General features: G+C 41.8%; 2 protein-coding genes across 5 annotated transcripts in view; one reads left to right on the top strand and one right to left on the bottom strand.

Moving 5' to 3' along the window:
- The window catches only part of LOC120428400 (elongation of very long chain fatty acids protein 7-like), a 318557-nt gene that overhangs the window by 82773 nt on the left and 214500 nt on the right, over nt 1-21284 (top strand). The gene's annotated exons all lie outside the window — the stretch shown is intronic.
- LOC120428396 (prominin-like protein) overlaps nt 1618-21284 on the bottom strand; it is a 38310-nt gene continuing 18643 nt past the window's right edge. The window contains exons 1-13 of one of the 4 annotated variants that reach the window (XM_039593408.2): nt 19778-19909; nt 10611-11090; nt 5574-5847; nt 5126-5478; nt 4931-5055; nt 4661-4684; nt 3761-4206; nt 3414-3702; nt 3147-3350; nt 2945-3088; nt 2540-2878; nt 2360-2481; nt 1618-2270 (exon numbers count right to left, since the gene is read on the bottom strand). In XM_039593408.2, coding sequence (XP_039449342.1) covers nt 2243-2270; nt 2360-2481; nt 2540-2878; nt 2945-3088; nt 3147-3350; nt 3414-3702; nt 3761-4206; nt 4661-4684; nt 4931-5055; nt 5126-5478; nt 5574-5847; nt 10611-11031 — 2769 coding nt within the window. In that variant the 5' untranslated portion in view covers nt 11032-11090; nt 19778-19909 and the 3' untranslated portion in view covers nt 1618-2242. Of the gene's footprint in view, nt 2271-2355; nt 2482-2539; nt 2879-2944; nt 3089-3146; nt 3351-3413; nt 3703-3760; nt 4207-4660; nt 4685-4930; nt 5056-5125; nt 5479-5573; nt 5848-10610; nt 11091-19777; nt 19910-21284 lie in introns of those variants that run through there. The other 3 variants (XM_039593407.2, XM_039593409.2, XM_039593410.2) reach the window with 3 other exon arrangements.

Genomic DNA, 21284 nt, shown 5'->3' with positions numbered 1-21284 from the left:
AACAGCGAGCAATCATTCTATTACCGGTGACAAAAAAATCGATTTGTTTTAAATATTCTAAAGGTACACGGAGAAAAATAATTTCCAAAAATTGAGAAAAAGCGTTTATGCATTGAGAACCATGAACAAAGTGTTCAAATTTTATAGTATGTTTTCCAAGAACATACCATGGAAGGAATAACACTTTATTCGTGGTCCCTTTTTTCATGAACGTTTTTCTCGATTTTCGGAACTCATTTTTCTCCGTTTAGTTATTATTGTGTATAAATTTTAAAGCACACAATAAAACTTAATAATTTTCAATGGTGCTTTATGGAATCCTAAACCGGTTAGAATGAAAAAAAATCCAGCATAATTCCAGCCAACCAGGCCGATCGGGGCGGTAAATTTCTCAGTGGGCTGCGACTGAGCACTCCAGATTTTTTCGAAGTAGTTTCCTCGATATAATACAGTCCAGACTCGATTATACGAAGGCCTTGGCTAAATTTGACTTCGGATAATCGAATCATAAAAAAACGTTTCCTTATTTTTAATTGTTAAGTTTTAGTATGGCCCTTAAACTACTCTTAAGTGATTAAGAATTTGTAAATCCAGGATGGCGGCCAAAATTGCGATGATGCAATATAAAGAAAATGTATTTCTTTAATTTTACAGGCAATCAATCATTCAAATTTGATGTTTAAAGTAAGACAATCAAAAATAAGAAAAAAATTGTTTTGTTCGTGATTCGATTATCCGAAGTCTCATAGAAACCTTCGGATAATCGAACTTCGGATAATCGAAACTTCGGATAATCAAGGCTTCGGATAATCGAGTCTGGACTGTATTCGAATTACAAAGAATGATCTATAGTCAAATCCAGAAGCAAATTCTATAGCTTTCATTGGTAAGAAAGGCAAAAAAAACGGAGCTAGGTTATGGCCTGGACTATGATATAGAGAAGATAATTTAGATGAATGTCAATGAAATTATTTTGGGGAATTCCGAAAAATGGGCCTCTACCTTTTTGAGGGAATTGTGTTCTTACTGTAAATTGATCCAACAGATATAATTTTTAAACCAAACTTACAGCATGGAAAACAATTTAAAACTTCCTGATTTCTACGTTATTTTTATTGAAATACCATCTGTTTGGTTAAATAATGTGTCGGGACCCCAAAAATAAAAAAAATCATAATTTCACTAAAAACTGGTCAACTTCATGCTATTTTCAGGGATTTATATTTCTCGAAACACTGTAAAATATTTGATTTTTCTATATTTTTGGTAAAATACACATTTTCAAAAATGCTGTTTAAAATAGAAAAATTATAAATTCTTTGCAACTCGCGTAAAAACGCATTTAAGCTCAGAGAGTATTCTAGAAACTTTGGATAATCGAATCACGAAAAAAAAATCAATACGGCACTCAAGTCTTCATAAAAATTTAGGGCCTTGGATATAAAATCACCAACTGAAAAGTTCACTGCGAATTTTCTTATACACTTGCTATCTTACAAAATGTGACTGTTTTTTTGTATTCAAGTATAAAAACGAAACGAACAGATTTTAAACGGGTTAGAACGAATCACTATAATACAATGGCAGTCAGCATACAAAGTACCTTCACACATTACGCTCGCTTGACACTGTCAACAGTGTGTTCAATTACGTTTATTCCACAGCAACACTTACCTATTCTAAAAGAATATATTTACACAAGCCAGATCCATAACCAAAACAACATCTACAACCACTACAACCAACAATAATAACACAAAACTAGTGAACAACATAGTACTTGTGAAAATCAGACTTGTTAACTTTAGTTGAAATCTCATTTTTTACAGGTTAGTTTAGTTATGCATTCCGAAGAGTATGAAATCGTTAGTAGAAAGAAAGCCAACTGAATGACAAACATAAAACACCACAAGAAACTTACCAAAAACACACTCGAGGAAAGTTAAACCATCTTTGGGTCAGTAGTACTGTTAGTATGCAACCATTGTTAATCCATTCATCCACTTAGCTTTCTTTCACCATATGCAAAAAAAATGCCATGAAAACCACGACTCGGGATTGTCTTGCAACTCAGCAAGCATGAGAATGCTTCACTTTGTACAGTTAAACTATAATACTACAAATCTACTCTATGCAAATACTAATCTACACTCAAACAGGCACTACTACTGTTTGTGTAATACTTATTACAAGTTATCACATCTCTACTTAAAATTAAAACAATCAAAAAAACGAAACAAATTCAAGAGGTCTTCACCAAACGTGGCTCTCTACGTGAATAAAATGTGTTATCGATACGTAAAAAAATAAACAATTAAAAATATTAGTCTGGGAGGAGCACCGAGAGTGTCACACTTACGATTCGACCAGCGGGCCCGGGTACGGATCCGACTTGTGGTAGAGCGTGGACAGCTTCACGCACAGCACGATCGTCGGCAGGAAGATGGCGAGACACCACCCGACGCCGGCCCAGAATCCGTTCTAAAAGAAGTTTAAAGATTAACATTTTGCAATTTGAGAAATTGCTTCACCCCCTTACGAATGGATCCACAATCCTGTTGCAGGTCGCGACCGTCATCGAGTCGTACACGTTGGCGATAGGGCCGCAGCGGCCAATGTTCTTGCTGGTGGCCTCAATCACCAGGTTCAGATACGAGTGGATCTGCTGGAGGATGCCGTTGACCAGCTCGGACGTGACGTCCTCCACGAACTTCTGGCCCTGCACGTTGATGTACGCCTCCGCCTTCTGAATGTGCTCGAGGAAGTCTTCGATGGCGAGCGCAAACGAATCCTTACCGAACTTGAGGCTGCGCTCGAGCGTCGTCGACAGGTTGCGCAGCTCGCTGGTGTAGCGCAGCATCGGTTCCACGAGGTTCAGCTGGAATTTTGGTTTTGGTTTGTGTTAGGCGGTTTGGAAGCTTTTGACAGTGTGGGTTGGTCTTACCTGGTACGAGGACAAGTGCAGCGCCTGGTTCTTCAGGTTCACCTTGATGTCGTTCATCTCCTTACCCGGTGGGATCCGGTTGGCCACGTCCCGCAGCTTGTGAGCAATGTCGTTCAGATTGTTCTGAGTGATATTCTCGGTGAGCTAAAAGAAGGGACAGTTGTGAGACTTGTGCCGACGATGTCAACCAGGAATTTCTTACATGATCGATGAATTTGTACGCCATGAAGTCGTTCAACCGAGAGTCGCGCAGCTCTTCGATGTTTTTCTTAGCCGTTGGCGACAGTATGTCTACCTTTTTGATCTCGATCTTCTCTTTGAGCGCGTTCAACTCACGCGTGATACCGTAATCTTCGGGGAATTGGCGAATCTCCTGAATGTCGTAAAAGTTGGACAGCTTCAGAACCTGAAATGGGAAAGCTTCTTTAAACCTACTGAAATCAACGAGAAAGCCCCGGTCAATTCTTACCTCATAAACAGAGTTGTTTTTGCTGCACGACTCGATCACCTCGGCGATCCGGAGCGGATCCGGGCGGGCATTCGCCTGGAGCTTCCACTTGGAGCGCGTGTTTTGCGATCGGATTTGCTCGTACTGCTTGTTGACGTTGAAGTACGTGTCGATGTAGTCAATCACCTGGCTGTCCCGGGGGTGCTTCAGCGAGTCGCACACGCCACGGCGAAGGACGCTCCCCGCCAGGAAGGACACCAGCGTGACTGCCAGAATCACCGAGAAGGTCAGGAAGATGATGGCCACGGCACTAGAAACATCAACGACGTTAGTTTGAGGCATTTTCAAGCCAATCTCTCAATACTCACAACATCAAGAACCGTCCACCGGCGCCCTTGTTGCAGCAATCATCCCCGTAGCCATCCGGTCTCTTGCCGCAGATTCCGCACAGCAGTCCGCACACGAGACACATCAGGATCAACAGCAGCACCGAACTAACCCCCAGTCCCACGTAATACCGATAAATGCTGTACTGCACGATGTAATCGTCGGCCGTCTCCAGGTGCTTGTAAGTGTTGTTCCCAATCAAGTTCCGAACGCTGTTAAGCCGCGACGTCAGCTCATCCGATGCCGACTTGATGGCACTTCCGGTCGAATCCGCAGCGGCCGTCACCATCGGAATACTGTCCCGCACGGTACGCTTCAGCGTTTGCTTCAGCTTCTCCAGCTCGTCCACGCCCTCCTTGACCGCATCGGCCACATTGCCAGACACCAGGTCCTGCACGCTGTTGGTGATCTCGGTCAAGTCCGGAAGCTACGGGGGAATCAAGAGTGGCGTGTGTTATCTTCAGCTTTCATCATCGATTAAAAACCACAAAAAAAACAACAACATCCGATTATGTAACCCCCAAACGGCTTAGGGAGTGGAGTTTCAACAACATTAGAAAATTAAGGATTATCGATTTTCCTGCTACAAACAAATCACTCATCATGAAGGAGAACATCCAGAGAAGAAAAAAAGATATTATGTATGTACAGAACAAAAAAGGCCGGCACTATTACGATAGGGATAACATAAAACCAAAAAAAGAGGAACACACAAACACACACGTTTATACATCGATGCCGTGCAGTGCTGGGCTGGGAAGCAGCGGTCGTAATCCTTTTAAAAAAAGTGGGTTTATTGAACGGAGCCGCGGCACCCAGCAGCAGCAGGCAGGCAATAAAGCAAACGAGAGCACGCTTTTTTTTGAGTGTGCAAAACCTACCCTCGGGAAGTATCTGTCTTGTATCTGTGTGTGTACGTATTATGTTGGGGATTTTGCGGACGAGTCAACGAGTACGGATTTTCACGCCGTGCCGCGTACCGCGATTGATTAGGACAGACAGACAAGCGCACACACACACAAACACGCGCAGATTATTCAATTTGGAGAAGGGGATTTGGCAGCATGAAATGGAAGAGACAAGAGAGAATATTTTGGGGTTGAGATGAGTTTTAGGCCAGTTCCGGCGAAATCGGACCAGGGAACACCTACCGAGTTGTAATCGATCCCGTTGGTGTCGAGCCGACCGATTTTGTAGTCCTCCATCACGTTGATGCACTCCTGGGTGCCGCACTTGGTCAGCGAGGCCAACAGTTCTCGTTTAACGCCACGTAATCCTGTTAGGAAGCGAAAACAAAGAGCGTTACAATCCGATGAGCAAAACCGCAACAAAAAAACCCGCCCTACCGTCGTTCAGCTGGGAGGCGTTCACTCGCAGTTCCCGCGTCAGCAGCGTCATCCGGTCCAGGTTGTTCTTGATGGCCGGAAGCTGCTCGACAAAGTCATTCAACGTGTTGAGCTTCTCGGCCTGCGATTCCTCCTCCAACCGTTGAATGATGATGTCCGACGCCTCGCCGAGGGTCTTCTTCAGCTGGCTGTTGAGCTCCTGGTAGTTCGTTTCCAGCAGTTGGGAAATGTGGCGCGAGGTCGACTTTAGAAACTCACGTGTATCGTCCACGCCGTACCGGGCCGAAGTTGTAATGTTCTCAACACCATGCTGCAGGTAGCTGTTTGTAGCGAACGCAATGACCACTCCAAACCTACACCGCCGGAACACAGGATTAAACAAAGTGACCGATTTAAAATGACTGGGGAAACCCTACACCAGCGGTAATGCACTCCAGTGAAAACTTACACCAGCGAAGAAGTGGTACATATCAGCAGCAGTCCGAGCAGCACCCGGCGGCAGGTGTCGTGTTTCTTGTCGAAGGGCTGCGTGCGGCCACCACATCCGCCAAAGCACCGGCAGCAGCACAGACACAGGCCGATGATTGGCATCAGCACAATCAGCAGGACACAGATGACCGTGACCAGCAGGACGGCCCAGTACTCGCGCAGCAGCGGTCCCCAGTTGTTCTCCTGCACATTTGGGCCCAGCTTGATGCTTCCTTCCTCTACGATTAGATAGCCTGGAAATAGAGGGAGGCGGAACGGGTTTGGTGAGCCATGTTGAAGAAAAACGGGGGAAAATCAACATGCCTCTCGTAATTAAACAGATTACGATAGAACTTTTTAGAATTTTTAAAGAGGATGTTTAAATAATGATTTTATCTTGATTTTTGGGATCTAAAAATTTAATGTAGAAATTTGGCTTAGTTTTGCTAAATGCCCAAAATCCAGGTGAGATAGGTTATGAGTAGTTCTATATCTTCAGAAAAAAAAAAAACAGGTACACCGATTAAAATTATCACTAAAAGTTAAATTCACAAAAAATGTAATGTGCAAGTACTCGAAAATTATTTTTGATAAAATGTACCGTTTTCAAGTTATAGCAACTTTAAGGTATAAATGTTCGATTTCTGTTCGTTTTTTTTGTGCGTTTTTAAAATACTATAAAAAGAGAGAAGAAAAACCCACTGAGAGCATGAGCATGAGCATGAGAGATCACCCATGGTTGCCCCTCCGTTGCTGAACAGAACCGTAATATCCTTTCAGCACTACTGATTATAGGCTTCGACGATCTACTGGTGTTTCCCTTATCAACAGCATGTATGAATGCGCTGAAAAGATAAAACACCATGATTGCCAAAACAAGGTCAGTTGCGAATAGGTAACAGTCATTGGCCACCAACGGCGCCCGCCATGTCAGTTTGTAGACCTCGATTTTAAGGGACGGGAATGTTAGTTAGCGCAGGTTGCTACTAGGGCAGCTGATTTACTCTGTGCTTACACCCCACGAGCGCCAGGAACCTGAAAACTTGTTAGTAGGATAGGGTGTTTGGTCAGGATTCATCATAGAAGATGATGATGCGACCCAGAATCATAGTGTTTGTTGAAAGGTATTATACTTTATTCTCAAGGCAAGCAGTCGGTTGCTGCGGATGAGATATTTCCCGTTTAACTGTTGTTAAATTTTTAATGAAATGGTTTAATCTTAGACAGCCGGCTGTGGAAAGATAAAACCAAATAAAATTTATTTAATAAAATGAGGTGTTAAACGCAATGCTGCAATAATAGCGTAGTCTGATTTTTAATTATATAATCATTTAGTTCATGAATTTGTTACGGAATAGACGCGACGAACTCAACCATCAAGTGCCTTCCGATCTTCTTTCTGTTAGCTATTTAAGGTATTGATTTTCGTTGCCTCTCGAGCTACGATGCTATGGAGAGGGCTTAACACACAAACAACCGACGTCGAGCCCTCCGAGCTATGGAGCTATGGGAAGGTCTTTTCAACACAAAAAAGACTCGCGTACCACACGACGTTCTTGATGAATCAAAATAATTTTGTTACGCGATAAACGAACTCAATCGTCATCCAATCAGCGATGATGAAGAAAGGGCTTGAAGCACACAATAACTCACCGATTAATATGAATAATTTTCAAAATCGATCTTGTTTTATAACTACAGCGCGACTCACTCCTGACACAAAAGAGACGAAAATTATCGCGAAAAAACAGGACTGCGCGTCCCCAGAAGCACTGCACTTATCATAAAAAGAGAGAAGAAAAACCCACTGAAAAAAAAATATTTTTCAAGAGCTGGGAAAAATTCCTACTATTTTCTCTCTGGAATTTTAAAAATATGGAATTAGTTTCAGATACACTCACAAATAATTAGAATCAATGAAAATGATTTTTTCTAAATGTCACCTATAAATCTGTAGCTGACGGTATCTCGGAAACTTTTGGTCCGATTTTCATTTTTATGAAATGAAATTTTTCATAGTTTTTTTTTTTGTCATACACTGTTATTTTTGGCAATAAAAAATTGGCCGTTTCTGCATTCTAAAATGACAAAAAAAGTAAGTAACTTTGCAAACATATTTATTGCAAGATTCTTATTTAAAAAAAAAATAATTCAACAGAATGGGACCATCCTTAAATCACGTGAACACTTTTTGGAAATCTTTACCGAGAGTTTCACAAGCAAACAATCATTTTAATAAATTTTAAACATTTTCTTAACGAATCAGAAAAGTCTCATGAAAAAATCATCTTAAGGATCCAAGAAAAACAGAAAAATAAAAGTAGATTTATTTTAATTTAATTTAAAAAAAGTGAACCTAAACATAATGCCATACATTTTTGATAGATCTGCACAGCTTTCTAAAGTAAACCATAGTTTTATACCGAAACTCGTTCCCTCCAGAATCTCAAGCCAAATCCATTTTAAATGTGCTACAACCCGCAATCCGGCTTTCAGTGGTTTTGGATATCTTAACAAATTAATGATTTTCCATATTCCTCTTGAGCTTTAGTAAATGGCAAAATTCATTAGCATTATGGATTATCAAATTTTCTCCAGTGTTCTCTTGAAAAGTGATAATTTTCAAAAATAAATATAACTCAAGTTAAAAAAACACGAGTGAGTTATTTTTCCATATGAATACAACTCCTGGTGAATGAAAATTGTCTTTTTTATTCGGCGTGTTTCAGTTTCAAAATTGCATCTTTTAAACTTTAAAAATTATGTAGCTTTTGACCAAGAAGTCCAAATTCAATTATTCGAAAACGATATTTTAGAGCTCTAAAAGCGCTCCCAACATCACTTTTATCTAAACCTGAACCCTGAAATGATACACTGATTTTTTAGGGTTTGCTCGGATGCTTTCATATAATTAACTGTAGACAGCTGTCCTGCACATTTTTTTCGGAACATCCTGTTTCCATTCAATTTTAAGTTATGAAACACGGCATAACAATCAGAATATTCCTTAACAAAAAAACTGAATTCTTAATTGTAACATATCATATCTGTAAGGACAGTTCTAGAGTTTTTTTTTTTATTAGGTCCTATAAACATATGAAAGACAATAGTTTATTGGTCCTTTTAAAACAAAAACTCTGGAGTTGCCAAAATTGTATGAATACTAGGAAGGATGCGATGGCTTCTTAGTCCAAGGAAAACCATGATTCCAAATGAATTCCGTTTTCGATGAGAATTGTCAGGAAGGTTTCGAAAGTTATTTCCTAAATTCCAAAAAAGAGGAAATAAATAAAAAAAAACAATTGCCCAGAAAATACAAAAAGTTTACAATGTTGGCAAAGACAAATGGCAAAGACAAACATAATCAAATTTTATTAAAATTTACAGTATATACTTCATTTGACTTGCAACTCCAAAACTCAAAAACTTCAAAATTAACTCCATTTTCTAACAATAACGAACGTTTGCTAATTCTCAAAATTAACCCGTTTGAAGCCTTCTCGCTTAGCAGACTTTCTGCTGCACGAATTAATTCAGTCTGCCATTTCAAACACGGGACCCCGATCCGGTGTGCCACGCAGACACACACACAAGTGTCGAGCAAGGTCAGCGAATATTCAACCCATTTGATCTTGTTGCGGGGGAAAAAATGGACCCAGAACTCTCTATCTGGTTGCTGCATCTTGATGAAGTACATCTAGTAGGGTGTAGAGAAGGTGTCATAACATCGGGTGGGTTCATAAACAGTTACCACCATCGGAGCATGAATGTAAATAAGGAATACAAATGATGTGTGTGGGGTGTGCTGCCGTTCTACGCATAATTGTCCCATGTTCAAAAAAGTGCAACTGAGAAAAACGCGATTGAAAATTTTCGACTGATTTATGTGGTTCTACGCATAATTGTCCCGTGGGTCCCTGTTCGCCCTGTATGTCCCTAATCACCCCAGTTAACTCTTTATCACTCTTAATTGTTATCCTCTTGCTATACAACAGGTAAACAAGCCACAATGCTTCGTAAAACTAATGATTCCGTGATAGAAAATACTTGGTGGGACAATTATGCGTAGAAGTGTAACGATGGGACAAACAGACTTGTTGTTGTTTTTACAGTTTTTCCTAACAAAGTACTAGATTTTATGGGTTTTTCTAATAGTATACGTCGAACTATACTTAAAAATGTTAAAAAGTCAAAAACGTATAAAAATGACATGGGACAGTTATGCGTGGAACGGCAGTGTGCGTAATTGAAATATGAATATATATAGAACGCTTCATCGTCGTCCACATGCGCAAAATTGCGGAGTGGTCCCCGCCGGGGGAGGTACGCTCGACTGAACGAGGGCGTCCATCATTCCAGATTTACATACAATCCGGCGAGTTCTTTTCCCCCTTTGTCCGGGAACGATTCCATGCGAGTGTTTATTAAACATGATAGAATAATGGCCACCCCCGAGGTAGTTGAAGCCACTTGCTGTTCAAGCGTTATCGAACGCGAACCCATTCTGATGATGATACATTTGTGTATCTTCCAAAGATGGAATGTCGAACGCTTGAATCGAAGCAAAAGCACACTTCCCCGGTAACCTACTTACTGCAGAGTCACACGGAGCACGGCCCCAGGTGTTTCTGTTGTAGCACAAAGCCACAAAGAGAATTCCTTGAATGGGGCGCCACCAAGCCACACTCGGTGCTGCAAAAGTGCCACAATCATAATGGGGTTGGTGCATGGCACGTTCGCCACACGAGAGCATGCAAAAACAAGGGACTGCAACACTACCTCAAATTGCTCACTTTGGGACTTTAGGGCGGTTGGGAAATTGGGGTCCATTGTCCGCGGTCCAAGTACAAGTGGTCAAAGATTTCAACCCCCCTCCGAAACAATAGCCCAGTTTTGGTTCCAATCTGGCAACAAACAATTTAATTTCCCTTCGAGTTTTTTTCCCCCATTGTGTTCGACGGCCACCCGCAACAAGTGGATCGAAGCGGACAGATAAATCTAATTACGAAACACTCACCTTCTGGGACCGGATCGGTGTCGACAAACAGCCGGATCGCAATGTTGGTCAGATTGTACAGCGGACCCATTCCGCGCGCGTTGTAAGACGTTGAGCTAATGTAGTTGGGTGTTTCGCTAAAGTTGGTGAATTCAGTCTTCGGGATCTTCAAAATCTCCGCTTGTACTAGTTGATTACTTCTGCTGCCGAAAACGGCCATGAGCAATAGGATGACGAATGCCAGCTTCGGTGGGCCCCGGAACGTGGACCGCCGCCAGCTACTGCCGCGTGACGAGATCATTTCTGTCGCGGGGGAGAAGCGCGGGGAATGGCTGCTGGATGTGGACGCTCGGGAGCGAGTCGAGTGGTGATGGCAGCTCTGACGGAAGTTGACTGTGGCGTCGGTCGTTCTGCTACTGGCGCTACTTGCAGGCACCTCCATGACCGACGATGGAAGGCCGAGAGCGTGCTTCGACGGGAATGATTCGATTACGGTTCCACCTGAAAAGAGAGAAAGAGAGTGCAAAAAGCAGAAAACTCTATTAGAACGCATATTCAGACTGACGATGGGTGTTTGAACAGCGGGTCAATTGGACCAAATGCGAACAATCGATTTATTTTCCAACGATGTCAAGTGCAATTATGTGCGCGCAAAAAGTGCGCCCTAGAAGCTCGGAACAAAAGCGCGGACAAATATTGACAGCTTGTGAAGTGCGGGAAGTGGCCTTGATTTCAGATTTGATTGGTTTTTCTTTGTTTCCGCTGTAGGCAATAAACTCGGGACGCGTTATCAACTTAAAACTTAGGGGCAGGGGGGCAGAATGGACCGCTTAAGGGAAATGCACCAAAAACCATAGAAAAACATAAAAATTTATGAATCCAGTGTAGTAGGCTTATGCTTAGGAATGTTCCCTTCAATGTTGTATACTTGATTGATGAAATTTGTTTTACTTAAAACTATTTTTGAGCCGCTTAAAAAAAAAAAGTTTTTTCGACTAACTTTCCAGGGTGCGGGCCAGAATGGACCACCCTGCGGGGCAGAATGGGTCACCTTAGAAAACAAGCCATTTCTTCTAATACAACGTTGAAGGGTGATAAGAGATTACTTGAGAGACCTTTTCATTATAGTTTCCATGAAATTTGATCACTTTTATAAAAATAGTAACTTAAAAAAACAAAGATTTTTGAAAATAGTGTAAATATGTCGAAAAAAGACACTATTTTTACAACAAAGCGTCAAAACAACTAAAAAATCAACTTTTATTGCATTAAACGTAATTTGTGAAGCTACCAGGAGTGAAATAATCCATTTAGCTCAAAAATTTTAACTTTTGATTGTTTTTATAAGGCAGGAAAAGGGTGCTCCATTCTGCCCCCAAGTGGATTTTAATTTAACACTTCTACCACCAAGCCTCTAAATGATTTTAAGGTTCCGTTGTTTTTTGTATACCTTGGTAGTAAACATCTAGTAACGTTATAAGCATTGAGCAAACTTTTCAAACAATCCAACTTTTCAGAAAGCTTATTTAAGAACCTCGAAATAAACAACATTTGCGTGGTTTTGTCAATATATTTACATTTTTGACTATTTGACGTCCTTTATAAGACCCTTGCCTTACAGTTGGTCTAAATCCATTCTAAAGCCCAAAACCAAGGGTGGCCCATTCTGCCCCCCCCTGCCCCTACGAAACCGCCCGTTGAAGTTTTACTTTTTTTGAACTCATTTGTTTGATCAATTGAGAAACAAAGCAATGCCTGTTCTTAAATTGGATTTTTTGTAGAATAAACTGTTTGAGCGATTTTTCAGATAGTTCGAAATTGTGCTATATTCTAGTAAATTTGCCTCTTTTTCTTAGTTAGTAATCCGAAAATCCCGATTACTAAATTAGAAAAAGAGGCAAAGTTCCTAGAATATAGGAATTTTGTTTTTTTTTTTTTTTTTATTTCAGTGTAACATATGATCAAAATCAAATTATTCGCTCTACAGCATTGCCTTGGCGTTCTCGATTGCGAGATTCCTACTCGAAACTAGGTGTTCGAAGGCTTGATTGTTGAGGCAATTGCAAACCTCTTTTCACACCTTAGCTTCCATCCGCCCCGGGATTCGAACTGACGACATTTGGATTGTTAGTCCAACTGCCTACCAGCGACTCCACCGAGACAGGACCCAGGGAGACGACTCCTACACCTGGACTGAGCTAACGACCTAACCATTAGGTTAGTCCGGGGCCAACATTTACTTCCCTTCCGACGGAAGGCGTGATCAGACAAATCTCGTCTCGAAAAATGCCACCGGGACCGTCTAGGTTCGAACCCAGGCCGACTGGGTGAGAGGCAATCACGCTTACCCCTACACCACGGTCCCGGCATATGATAACATATGATCTTCTAAGCAAAAAGAGCAAATGACATAAATAGACAGTAGTTTCTATAAAAATATTTTCATCCGAAAGTTTTATCACAGGGTTACTCTGTGGTTTTATGGTACTTCGGATAATCGTATTTTTTTTCATTTTTCTTTATATTCAAATTTAACATTAAATACGAGCTTTGGGACCCCTTTTCAAGTAAAATTCGAGTTGTTGATTGCATACCTTATGTTGTTTCTGATTACTGGTACAAATATTTTTAAAAGTTTTTGTCAAAATCCGCCAAAAAAATCAGGGTGTAAAAGAAATGTTTTTTTTTAAACTTCAAAATTTCAAGAAATCAATTTAAAATGCATTCCCTTGTGTTTAGAATCATTTTTAGCATGTTTGGGTTTATTCAAAAATCTTTTGAATTTTAGAAAAAAGTTTTTTTTTGCTAAAATTTTTGTTTTTGTTAAATATTACATTTTTTGATAACTAATGACAACAGAACTAGTACGCAATCCCACTATTCAAATTTGACCAAAATATGGTCTCTGAACTCGAATTTGATGTTAAAAACAAGAAAATAAAAAAAAACTTTTTCGTGATTCTATTATTTTAGGTCCCATACAAACCTTCGGATAGTCGAGCCTTCGGATTATTGAGTCTGAATTGTATTGCTAAAAATATATAATTAAAAAAAGTGATTTTTAAAAAAATATATTTTCATAAATATACCTTTAAATTGCAAAAATCAACCTTAAAATTGGAAAAAAAAATAACGAGTCGAGGTTTCAACAAAAATGACTACCGTCAGTGGGGGTGACTATGGGTCAAAACGCGATACACCTCTCGTAATTTCTTAATAACCAAGACAATTAAAATAACATCGAAAATCTTTCAACGTAGATTTGTTCTTAGATAGTTTACTTACATTTTCCCAAAATATGGATTTTGATGAACACTACCTTAAATGCCAATAGTTTTAAAATTGACCCAATCTTCCCCCTTAGAGGGGGTGACATTGGGTCAAATGAAACTAAAATGATGCTCAAATACAACGATATGGTAAAAACAAGTAATCCAACAGTGTTTCTTGTTCGAGGGAATCGTATTGACATGCTACAATGTTTGAAGTGGAGATTTTCAAACATTTGGGTAGTTTTCGAGCAATTACAACAAAAATATTAGAAAAAATATTTTTCGAGAGGTCATTTTTAGCCAAAAACGTACCTCAAATTTAGAACGAACGAAGTTGACTTTATAGCTGTCGGCCACCATTGCTAGTACCAACCACTAGTGTCTTCCTTTTTAACTACAAGGACTTCGCCGCCCTGGGCTCCTAGGTGTATGAAAGTATGGCACGGAGCGACGGCGCCGAATACCCATATTTACACAAAGAATTTTAGAGCGCCCGCCGCGGGATTCGAACCAGCGACCTCCGGATTGTGAGTCCAGTGCGCGGTCCGATTGATCCACACGGGCGGGACCTCAAATTTAGACAGCTGCCAAAATAACAGGCGTTGTTCTAGGAACGAGATTTTTTCAGCGAAGTCATCTTAAGATGTCCCCTACACAACCCTTTTAACAGAATTTAGTTTCATTGAGAAGAACCTGAGAAATGGTAAAATCCGTAAAAAATCACTTTGACCCAATCTCACCCCCCAGACCCAATGTCACCCCCACTGACGGACCTTTTCGATTGCAAATTTGACTTCATTAAAACCTTAAAGTTTTGAAATAAATGTAAACATTCGAAATGTTTTTGAAGACATCATTTCAAATGTTTGTCCGAAACCCAATTGTTGTATTACAAAAACTACAACTTTACTGAAGTCACCTAATCGATCAGAAAATCACTTCAAAAGATTCATATTTTCGAATATCTACATCTAATTTTTTGATTCGCTGTCAAAATGGAATGAACATTTTTATGTACAAACCAATTATGCAAAATTACACTTTTGGTTATTGAGCAAGACATCGATTCCCTCATAATTTTTGCCATAAAAAAAAAAAAATCAAATCAAATTATTCGCTCTACAGCATTGCCTTGGCGTTCTCGATTGCGAGATTCCTACTCGAAACTAGGTTTCCGAAGGCTTGATTGTTGAGGCAATTGCAAACCTCTTTTTACACCTAAGCTTCCATCCACCCCGGGATTGAGTTGCTTTGGAGAATTTGAACGGTTCGCGTCGCGGTAAACAAGCCGGATTTTCGTTGCCGTTTCCGTCTTTGTTTCCCCCCCGATTGTGTGTGTATTTCGACCCGGGTGATTTCGGGATGTTTGACAGTTGCTTTGGAGAATTTGAACAGTTCGCGTCGCGGTAAACAAGCCGGATTTTCGTTGCCGTTTCCGTCTTTGTTTCCCCCCCGATTGTGTGTGTATTTCGACCCGGGTGATTTCGGGATGTTTGACAGTTGCTTTGGAGAATTTGAACGGTTCGCGTCGCGGTCAACAAGCCGGATTTTCGTTGCCGTTTCCGTCTTTGTTTCCCCCCCGATTGTGTGTGTATTTCGACCCGGGTGATTTCGGGATGTTTGACAGTTGCTTTGGAGAATTTGAACGGTTCGCGTCGCGGTAAACAAGCCGGATTTTCGTTGCCGTTTCCGTCTTTGTTTCCCCCCCGATTGTGTGTGTATTTCGACCCGGGTGATTTCGGGATGTTTGACAGTTGCTTTGGAGAATTTGAACGGTTCGCGTCGCGGTAAACAAGCCGGATTTTCGTTGCCGTTTCCGTCTTTGTTTCCCCCCCGATTGTGTGTGTATTTCGACCCGGGTGATTTCGGGATGTTTGACAGTTGCTTTGGAGAATTTGAACGGTTCGCGTCGCGGTAAACAAGCCGGTTTTTCGTTGCCGTTTCCGTCTTTGTTTCCCCCCCGATTGTGTGTGTATTTCGACCCGGGTGATTTCGGGATGTTTGACAGTTGCTTTGGAGAATTTGAACGGTTCGCGTCGCGGTCAACAAGCCGGATTTTCGTTGCCGTTTCCGTCTTTGTTTCCCCCCCGATTGTGTGTGTATTTCGACCCGGGTGATTTCGGGATGTTTGACAGTTGCTTTGGAGAATTTGAACGGTTCGCGTCGCGGTAAACAAGCCGGATTTTCGTTGCCGTTTCCGTCTTTGTTTCCCCCCCGATTGTGTGTGTATTTCGACCCGGGTGATTTCGGGATGTTTGACAGTTGCTTTGGAGAATTTGAACGGTTCGCGTCGCGGTAAACAAGCCGGATTTTCGTTGCCGTTTCCGTCTTTGTTTCCCCCCCGATTGTGTGTGTATTTCGACCCGGGTGATTTCGGGATGTTTGACAGTTGCTTTGGAGAATTTGAACGGTTCGCGTCGCGGTAAACAAGCCGGATTTTCGTTGCCGTTTCCGTCTTTGTTTCCCCCCCGATTGTGTGTGTATTTCGACCCGGGTGATTTCGGGATGTTTGACAGTTGCTTTGGAGAATTTGAACGGTTCGCGTCGCGGTAAACAAGCCGGATTTTCGTTGCCGTTTCCGTCTTTGTTTCCCCCCCGATTGTGTGTGTTTTTCGGTCCGAGCGGTTTCGCGTTTTCGCATTTTATTTGGTTTTATCTTTCCACAGCCGGCTGTCTAAGATTGAATCATTTATGCTAAACTCAACACCAAATAACCGGGAATAATCTCATCCGCATCCTCCGACTGTTTGCCTTGAGAATGCATAATACATCACATCATTAAACAAAATTTATTGATTATTGGGTCGCATCATCATCCTTTATGATGAATCCTGGCCATTACCCTTTCCCACTAACAAAATCCCAAGTAGAAGTAGTTTTCCGGCACACGTGGGGGTGTGGATATCGTATAGAACCCACCCTTTGTAGCAACCTGTGCTAACTAACATTCCCGTCCCAATCCCCCCGAGATCTACAAACTGACATGGCGGGCGCCGTTGGTGGCCAATGACTGTTACCTTTTTGCTTCAGATCTAGTTTTAATGATCTTGATGTTTTATCTTTTCAACGCATTCATACATGCTGTTGATAAGGGAAACACCATTAGATCGTTTAAGCGTATGGTCAGTTGTATTGATAGGATATTACGGTTCTGTTCAGCAACGGAGAAGGACAACCATGGGTGGTCTCTCATGCTCATGCTCATGCTAAGCTTCCATCCACCCCGGGATTCGAACTGACGACCTTTGGATTGTTAGTCCAACTGCCTACCAGCGACTCCACCGAGGCAGGACCCAGGGAGACGACTCCTACACCTGGACTGAGCTAACGACCTAACCTTTTTAGGTTAGTCCGGGGTCAACATTTACTTCCCGTCCGACGGAAGGCGTGATCAGACAAATCTCGTCTCGAAAAATGCCACCGGGACCGTCTGGGATCGAACCCAGGCCGACTGGGTGAGAGGCAATCACGCTTACCCCTACACCACGGTCCCGGTTTTGCCATAAAAAAATATATCTGAAATCAAAGGTCCAAGAATCCAGTCGATTTCGGGGAGAATTACGCATTTGTCAATTGGCCACTATTTACACATGATGCTTAAAAATCTATTCCAATTATCTGGTTAAAGGTATTTTTTTTTTTTTTTTTTTGCGGATCGAGGTGGGATAGCCAGGATCAAGTCAGTCCAAGTCCGGTTGTGTAAAGGAACGGTAATGGTCGTGTCAATCACATGCGGATCGCTCGCACTCCATGGGAGCGGGGATTGAGGACATGATTGGGTAGGTTAAAATGAGATTGTGTTTGTGAGAGTATGTAATCGTGTAATGATGTAAATAATCTAAATCGAAACTTCGTGCTCAATCGCCGCCCCCAATGTTCATTAAAAACCCCATTCGCACAAGCTTCCCAAAATCAGTGCTGTAGGTTTGAACTGTCGAGACTGTTGAAACCTACAGAACTGGCCCCAAGGAACTCGAGCGAACGGGGTACACTATCCACGCACCAACGGACTTTTACTTCGTGACCCTTAACTGTTCCAACAAAAGCAAAATTATTAAAATGAATTTATATGTTGAGGTTTAAACTCAATCAGCAAAGGTTATTATTTAACAGAAGCAAAGAAACACACCTCGGGCAAAAGTTTCCCATATAAAAAGGACTTATATAAAATGTTTTACAGTCTTACAGTCCCCTGTCCTGTCACGTTCGTCAAAAGTCTTGTCAGTTTTGCTGAAAATTAAAGTGGTTAGTGTTGCAGTTAATCGTATTCAACATGACCAGAAAAGGCAGGCCTGTAATACGATTATCATGCATGAGTACTTAGCTTTAAAGAGGACGACTCCGCAACCGCCGTCAGATGTCCTCGATCACCTTCGCCAGTATAAGTCGCAATTGGCCAGTAACGAGTTTGTCCTGGTCGTCCTTTGACCAGCTCCGCCGTGGGTACCGTCATATCGAAATCGGAATTCCATTACACTACGCAACCCGGCCGCTAGGTACGCTCCAGTTGCTCCGAATTTTCCGACGTCAGGCAGCATTCGATCATTCGGTTCCGTCTGGATTTATTCTTCAAAACTGTGGCACTGTAAATATTCTTCAAATAACTAATAAAGAACTATTAATATTTCCAGACACCACTCGGCAAAGATCAATGTGTAACATCTTTGACTGGCGCTAGTATGGGGAACAAATGCTCCCCTGCTCTTTCCGTATTGGTAAAGTGCATTACAAGCCCTCCGACCGTCCCATGCTTTCCATGGGGTCAAGGTCCCAGCCGTGCGGAGGGAATTATCTGGTTAAAGGTATTGAAAACAAAAAAAAATACAAATAAATCATGTAAAACTTAATCGAAATACAGTTATTTTATTCAATAACGCAAATTAGAATTGTTTTATTAGAATGTACCCAACTCCCAGTAGTTTATTTTGTTCGACACACCTCTCACTGGTCAGAAGCACCAACCAACGCGCGCCGCGGAAGGCTCAATCATTTCGTAACGAGCCAAAGTTTGGAAATAAACACTCTTTCATCATTTGCAGCTGCAAAGTATTTTCACAAACTTGCAAGAACCGAAAACGAAACACTCTCAACCAACATGCGTGCCCCTCACCGGGTGGAAGGGGTTGAAGAAGACGCCGTCAAAACAAACTCCTTCGCAGCATCACAACCGAGAGAGATGATCCGAACCAACTGCTGGTTTAACCAATCGGCGACTATAAATATATGCTTCTTCTTGGAACGTGGTGAGCAGTATGCAATTGAGTCATTTACATGATGCAGCGGGCACCCACCACTATTCAATTAGTACACGTGTAAAACAAGCTTTGATTGGCGTTTGCCGATTTAGAATGTTACGTTTCGTCTAATTTTGAAGGACATTGAATGGATAGAATCTGAGAGTAAACAGGTTTTGTGTGGGAACATTCGGCTAGTCTTGCTTCTTTTACGAGCAATAAGACGGCAGGCAAAAAGAGCAAACCGACTGAAAACGACCTTATCCATTAGCATGATCCGACTGAGTCATCGTTTCACTCTCTTCTAGGTACCTACTCGTAAAATCTTAGACAAAACGCACAAGAAAAACCCACTCAAGGAAAAGAATCACGCAGACATAAAACAGTAAACTCATGTGATACACAATTACCGCGCCAGGCGACAGAAACCTGTTTCCGACCGTGTAATGGTTTGGACAGTTTGGATTAAAACAAACATTTTTTTTGGGGAGTTACAACCTCGATGACATCGCTCCACTTTAAATCACGACGGTTTGATCAATTGCTCTTCGTTTACGCGGGCTTTCATCGATTACACAACGACGAAACACAGATTCACCACCAAGTAAGAGGGGCAGCCAAGACCTTATCCAACTAATGCTCAACGGCCTTTCCCAAATAAACACCTTTCACCCTTCCTCACCTTTGAACTAAACTACGACTAGGAGGACGACGATCAGTGCTTCTTCGCGATTGAATCCCAACTGTTGTGAATCGCCAGGGGCGTCTGGTTCTTGCCTGTTTCGTTGTTATCAGGCTTTCGAGTGAAGTTAGTGTGACGGAGTGCCGTAAATATTCACTCAACTTTAACAACACACGAGTAAGTCGTATCCTCTAGGAACATTTGGTGACAACACCTGATGAGAGCCAATGGTGAGTAAGCACCGAGGTAAACATACTTCACAGGAATTATTTTCAAGTGATATCACTGTTTGCACTGGGGATATTTCAAGTATTTCATCGTCATGTTGTTCTTGCTATTTTTGAAAAAAAAATCATTCCGTTAATCAAATCTTTGGGTAACTACTCAAATTTAACTAATGTGGAATTTCTTATTTTTATAAGAATCAATCTAACTTCAACGGACGCTGGGAAATCCTTTGTGAGTCTTAATTCACCAAGATCCCGCAGCAGGGCACCCGCATTATAGCCAAATCTGTGGCTGATTCGCCCCACCAATCACGTCTGACTTTTATTGTCTGGCAAAGCATTCGATACAGTCAGAACGAGGAGCTCACCCCGACGAGCTGATGCTGCAAAGCCAACGTCTTCTAAATGTTACCACCAGCCATAATTTTAACATCCATTCTGCGCGAGATTGGGTTTCCCTCGATTTGGTCGCTTTTTTATTACTGCTTGATGCTGCTGCTTCTGTCGAAACTATTCATTTTACAGTCTCAAAGTGGTAGCAGTGCTTCAGTAAATCCAAGTACCATTCCAGGCTGTCAGATTCGCTTCTGTATATCTCGCACATTTTAGTATAACTCGCCTTCACACAAAGCCGTCGTTTCTGGATTGCACCGGAAGCAAAGCAAGAACGCCCCAGCAGCTGGACACCGAGTTGCGGCTGAGGACAAAACGCAAAGGCCAGAAGAGCCAACCAAGACCCCTACACAATCCCCCTTCCCATCCCACGCCTTGTCTTTAACATCAATCCCTTCCCTACTAACCCCGAGTAGGCCGCGGGTAATCGGCTCCCCTCCCACTAACATTTACACACAAGATCCTCTGTAATTATTAAGTCAAATGTAATTACAAAAGCCGACTCGGTCCTAACCAGGTCCCAGTACCGAAAAGGACCTAATAAAAATAATTTTATGAAAAAAAAAAAAAAAAAAATATCTCGCACATCGCCGCTCTGTCAATGTGAATAACCATCGCCGCCTGGAGAGATGTCTTCTCGTGGAACCATTATGCATGCTAAACTATACGCTGACCTACATGGCGCGAAGAGCACTCTTGGCGAAGAGTTTCATTTATTCGATTGCTGTGGGGAATCGACGACGCCGTCGACCGCAAATGGCAGCATTTCTCCTCTTTTCCTTTTCCTCGATGCGTGAGACTTTGCAGCTTCCCAAATGTATCAGATGCATCGGCGAATGTCATCTCAGCTGTGAGGACAAACTTTCGCTTCTCAAAATCGAACTTCT

The sequence above is a fragment of the Culex pipiens genome, chromosome 3 (genome assembly GCF_016801865.2).
Source record: "Culex pipiens pallens isolate TS chromosome 3, TS_CPP_V2, whole genome shotgun sequence".
NCBI lineage: Eukaryota > Metazoa > Arthropoda > Insecta > Diptera > Culicidae > Culex > Culex pipiens.
The sequence above is the reverse complement of the archived record's forward strand: the minus strand, read 5'-3'. Positions and strand labels throughout refer to the sequence as shown.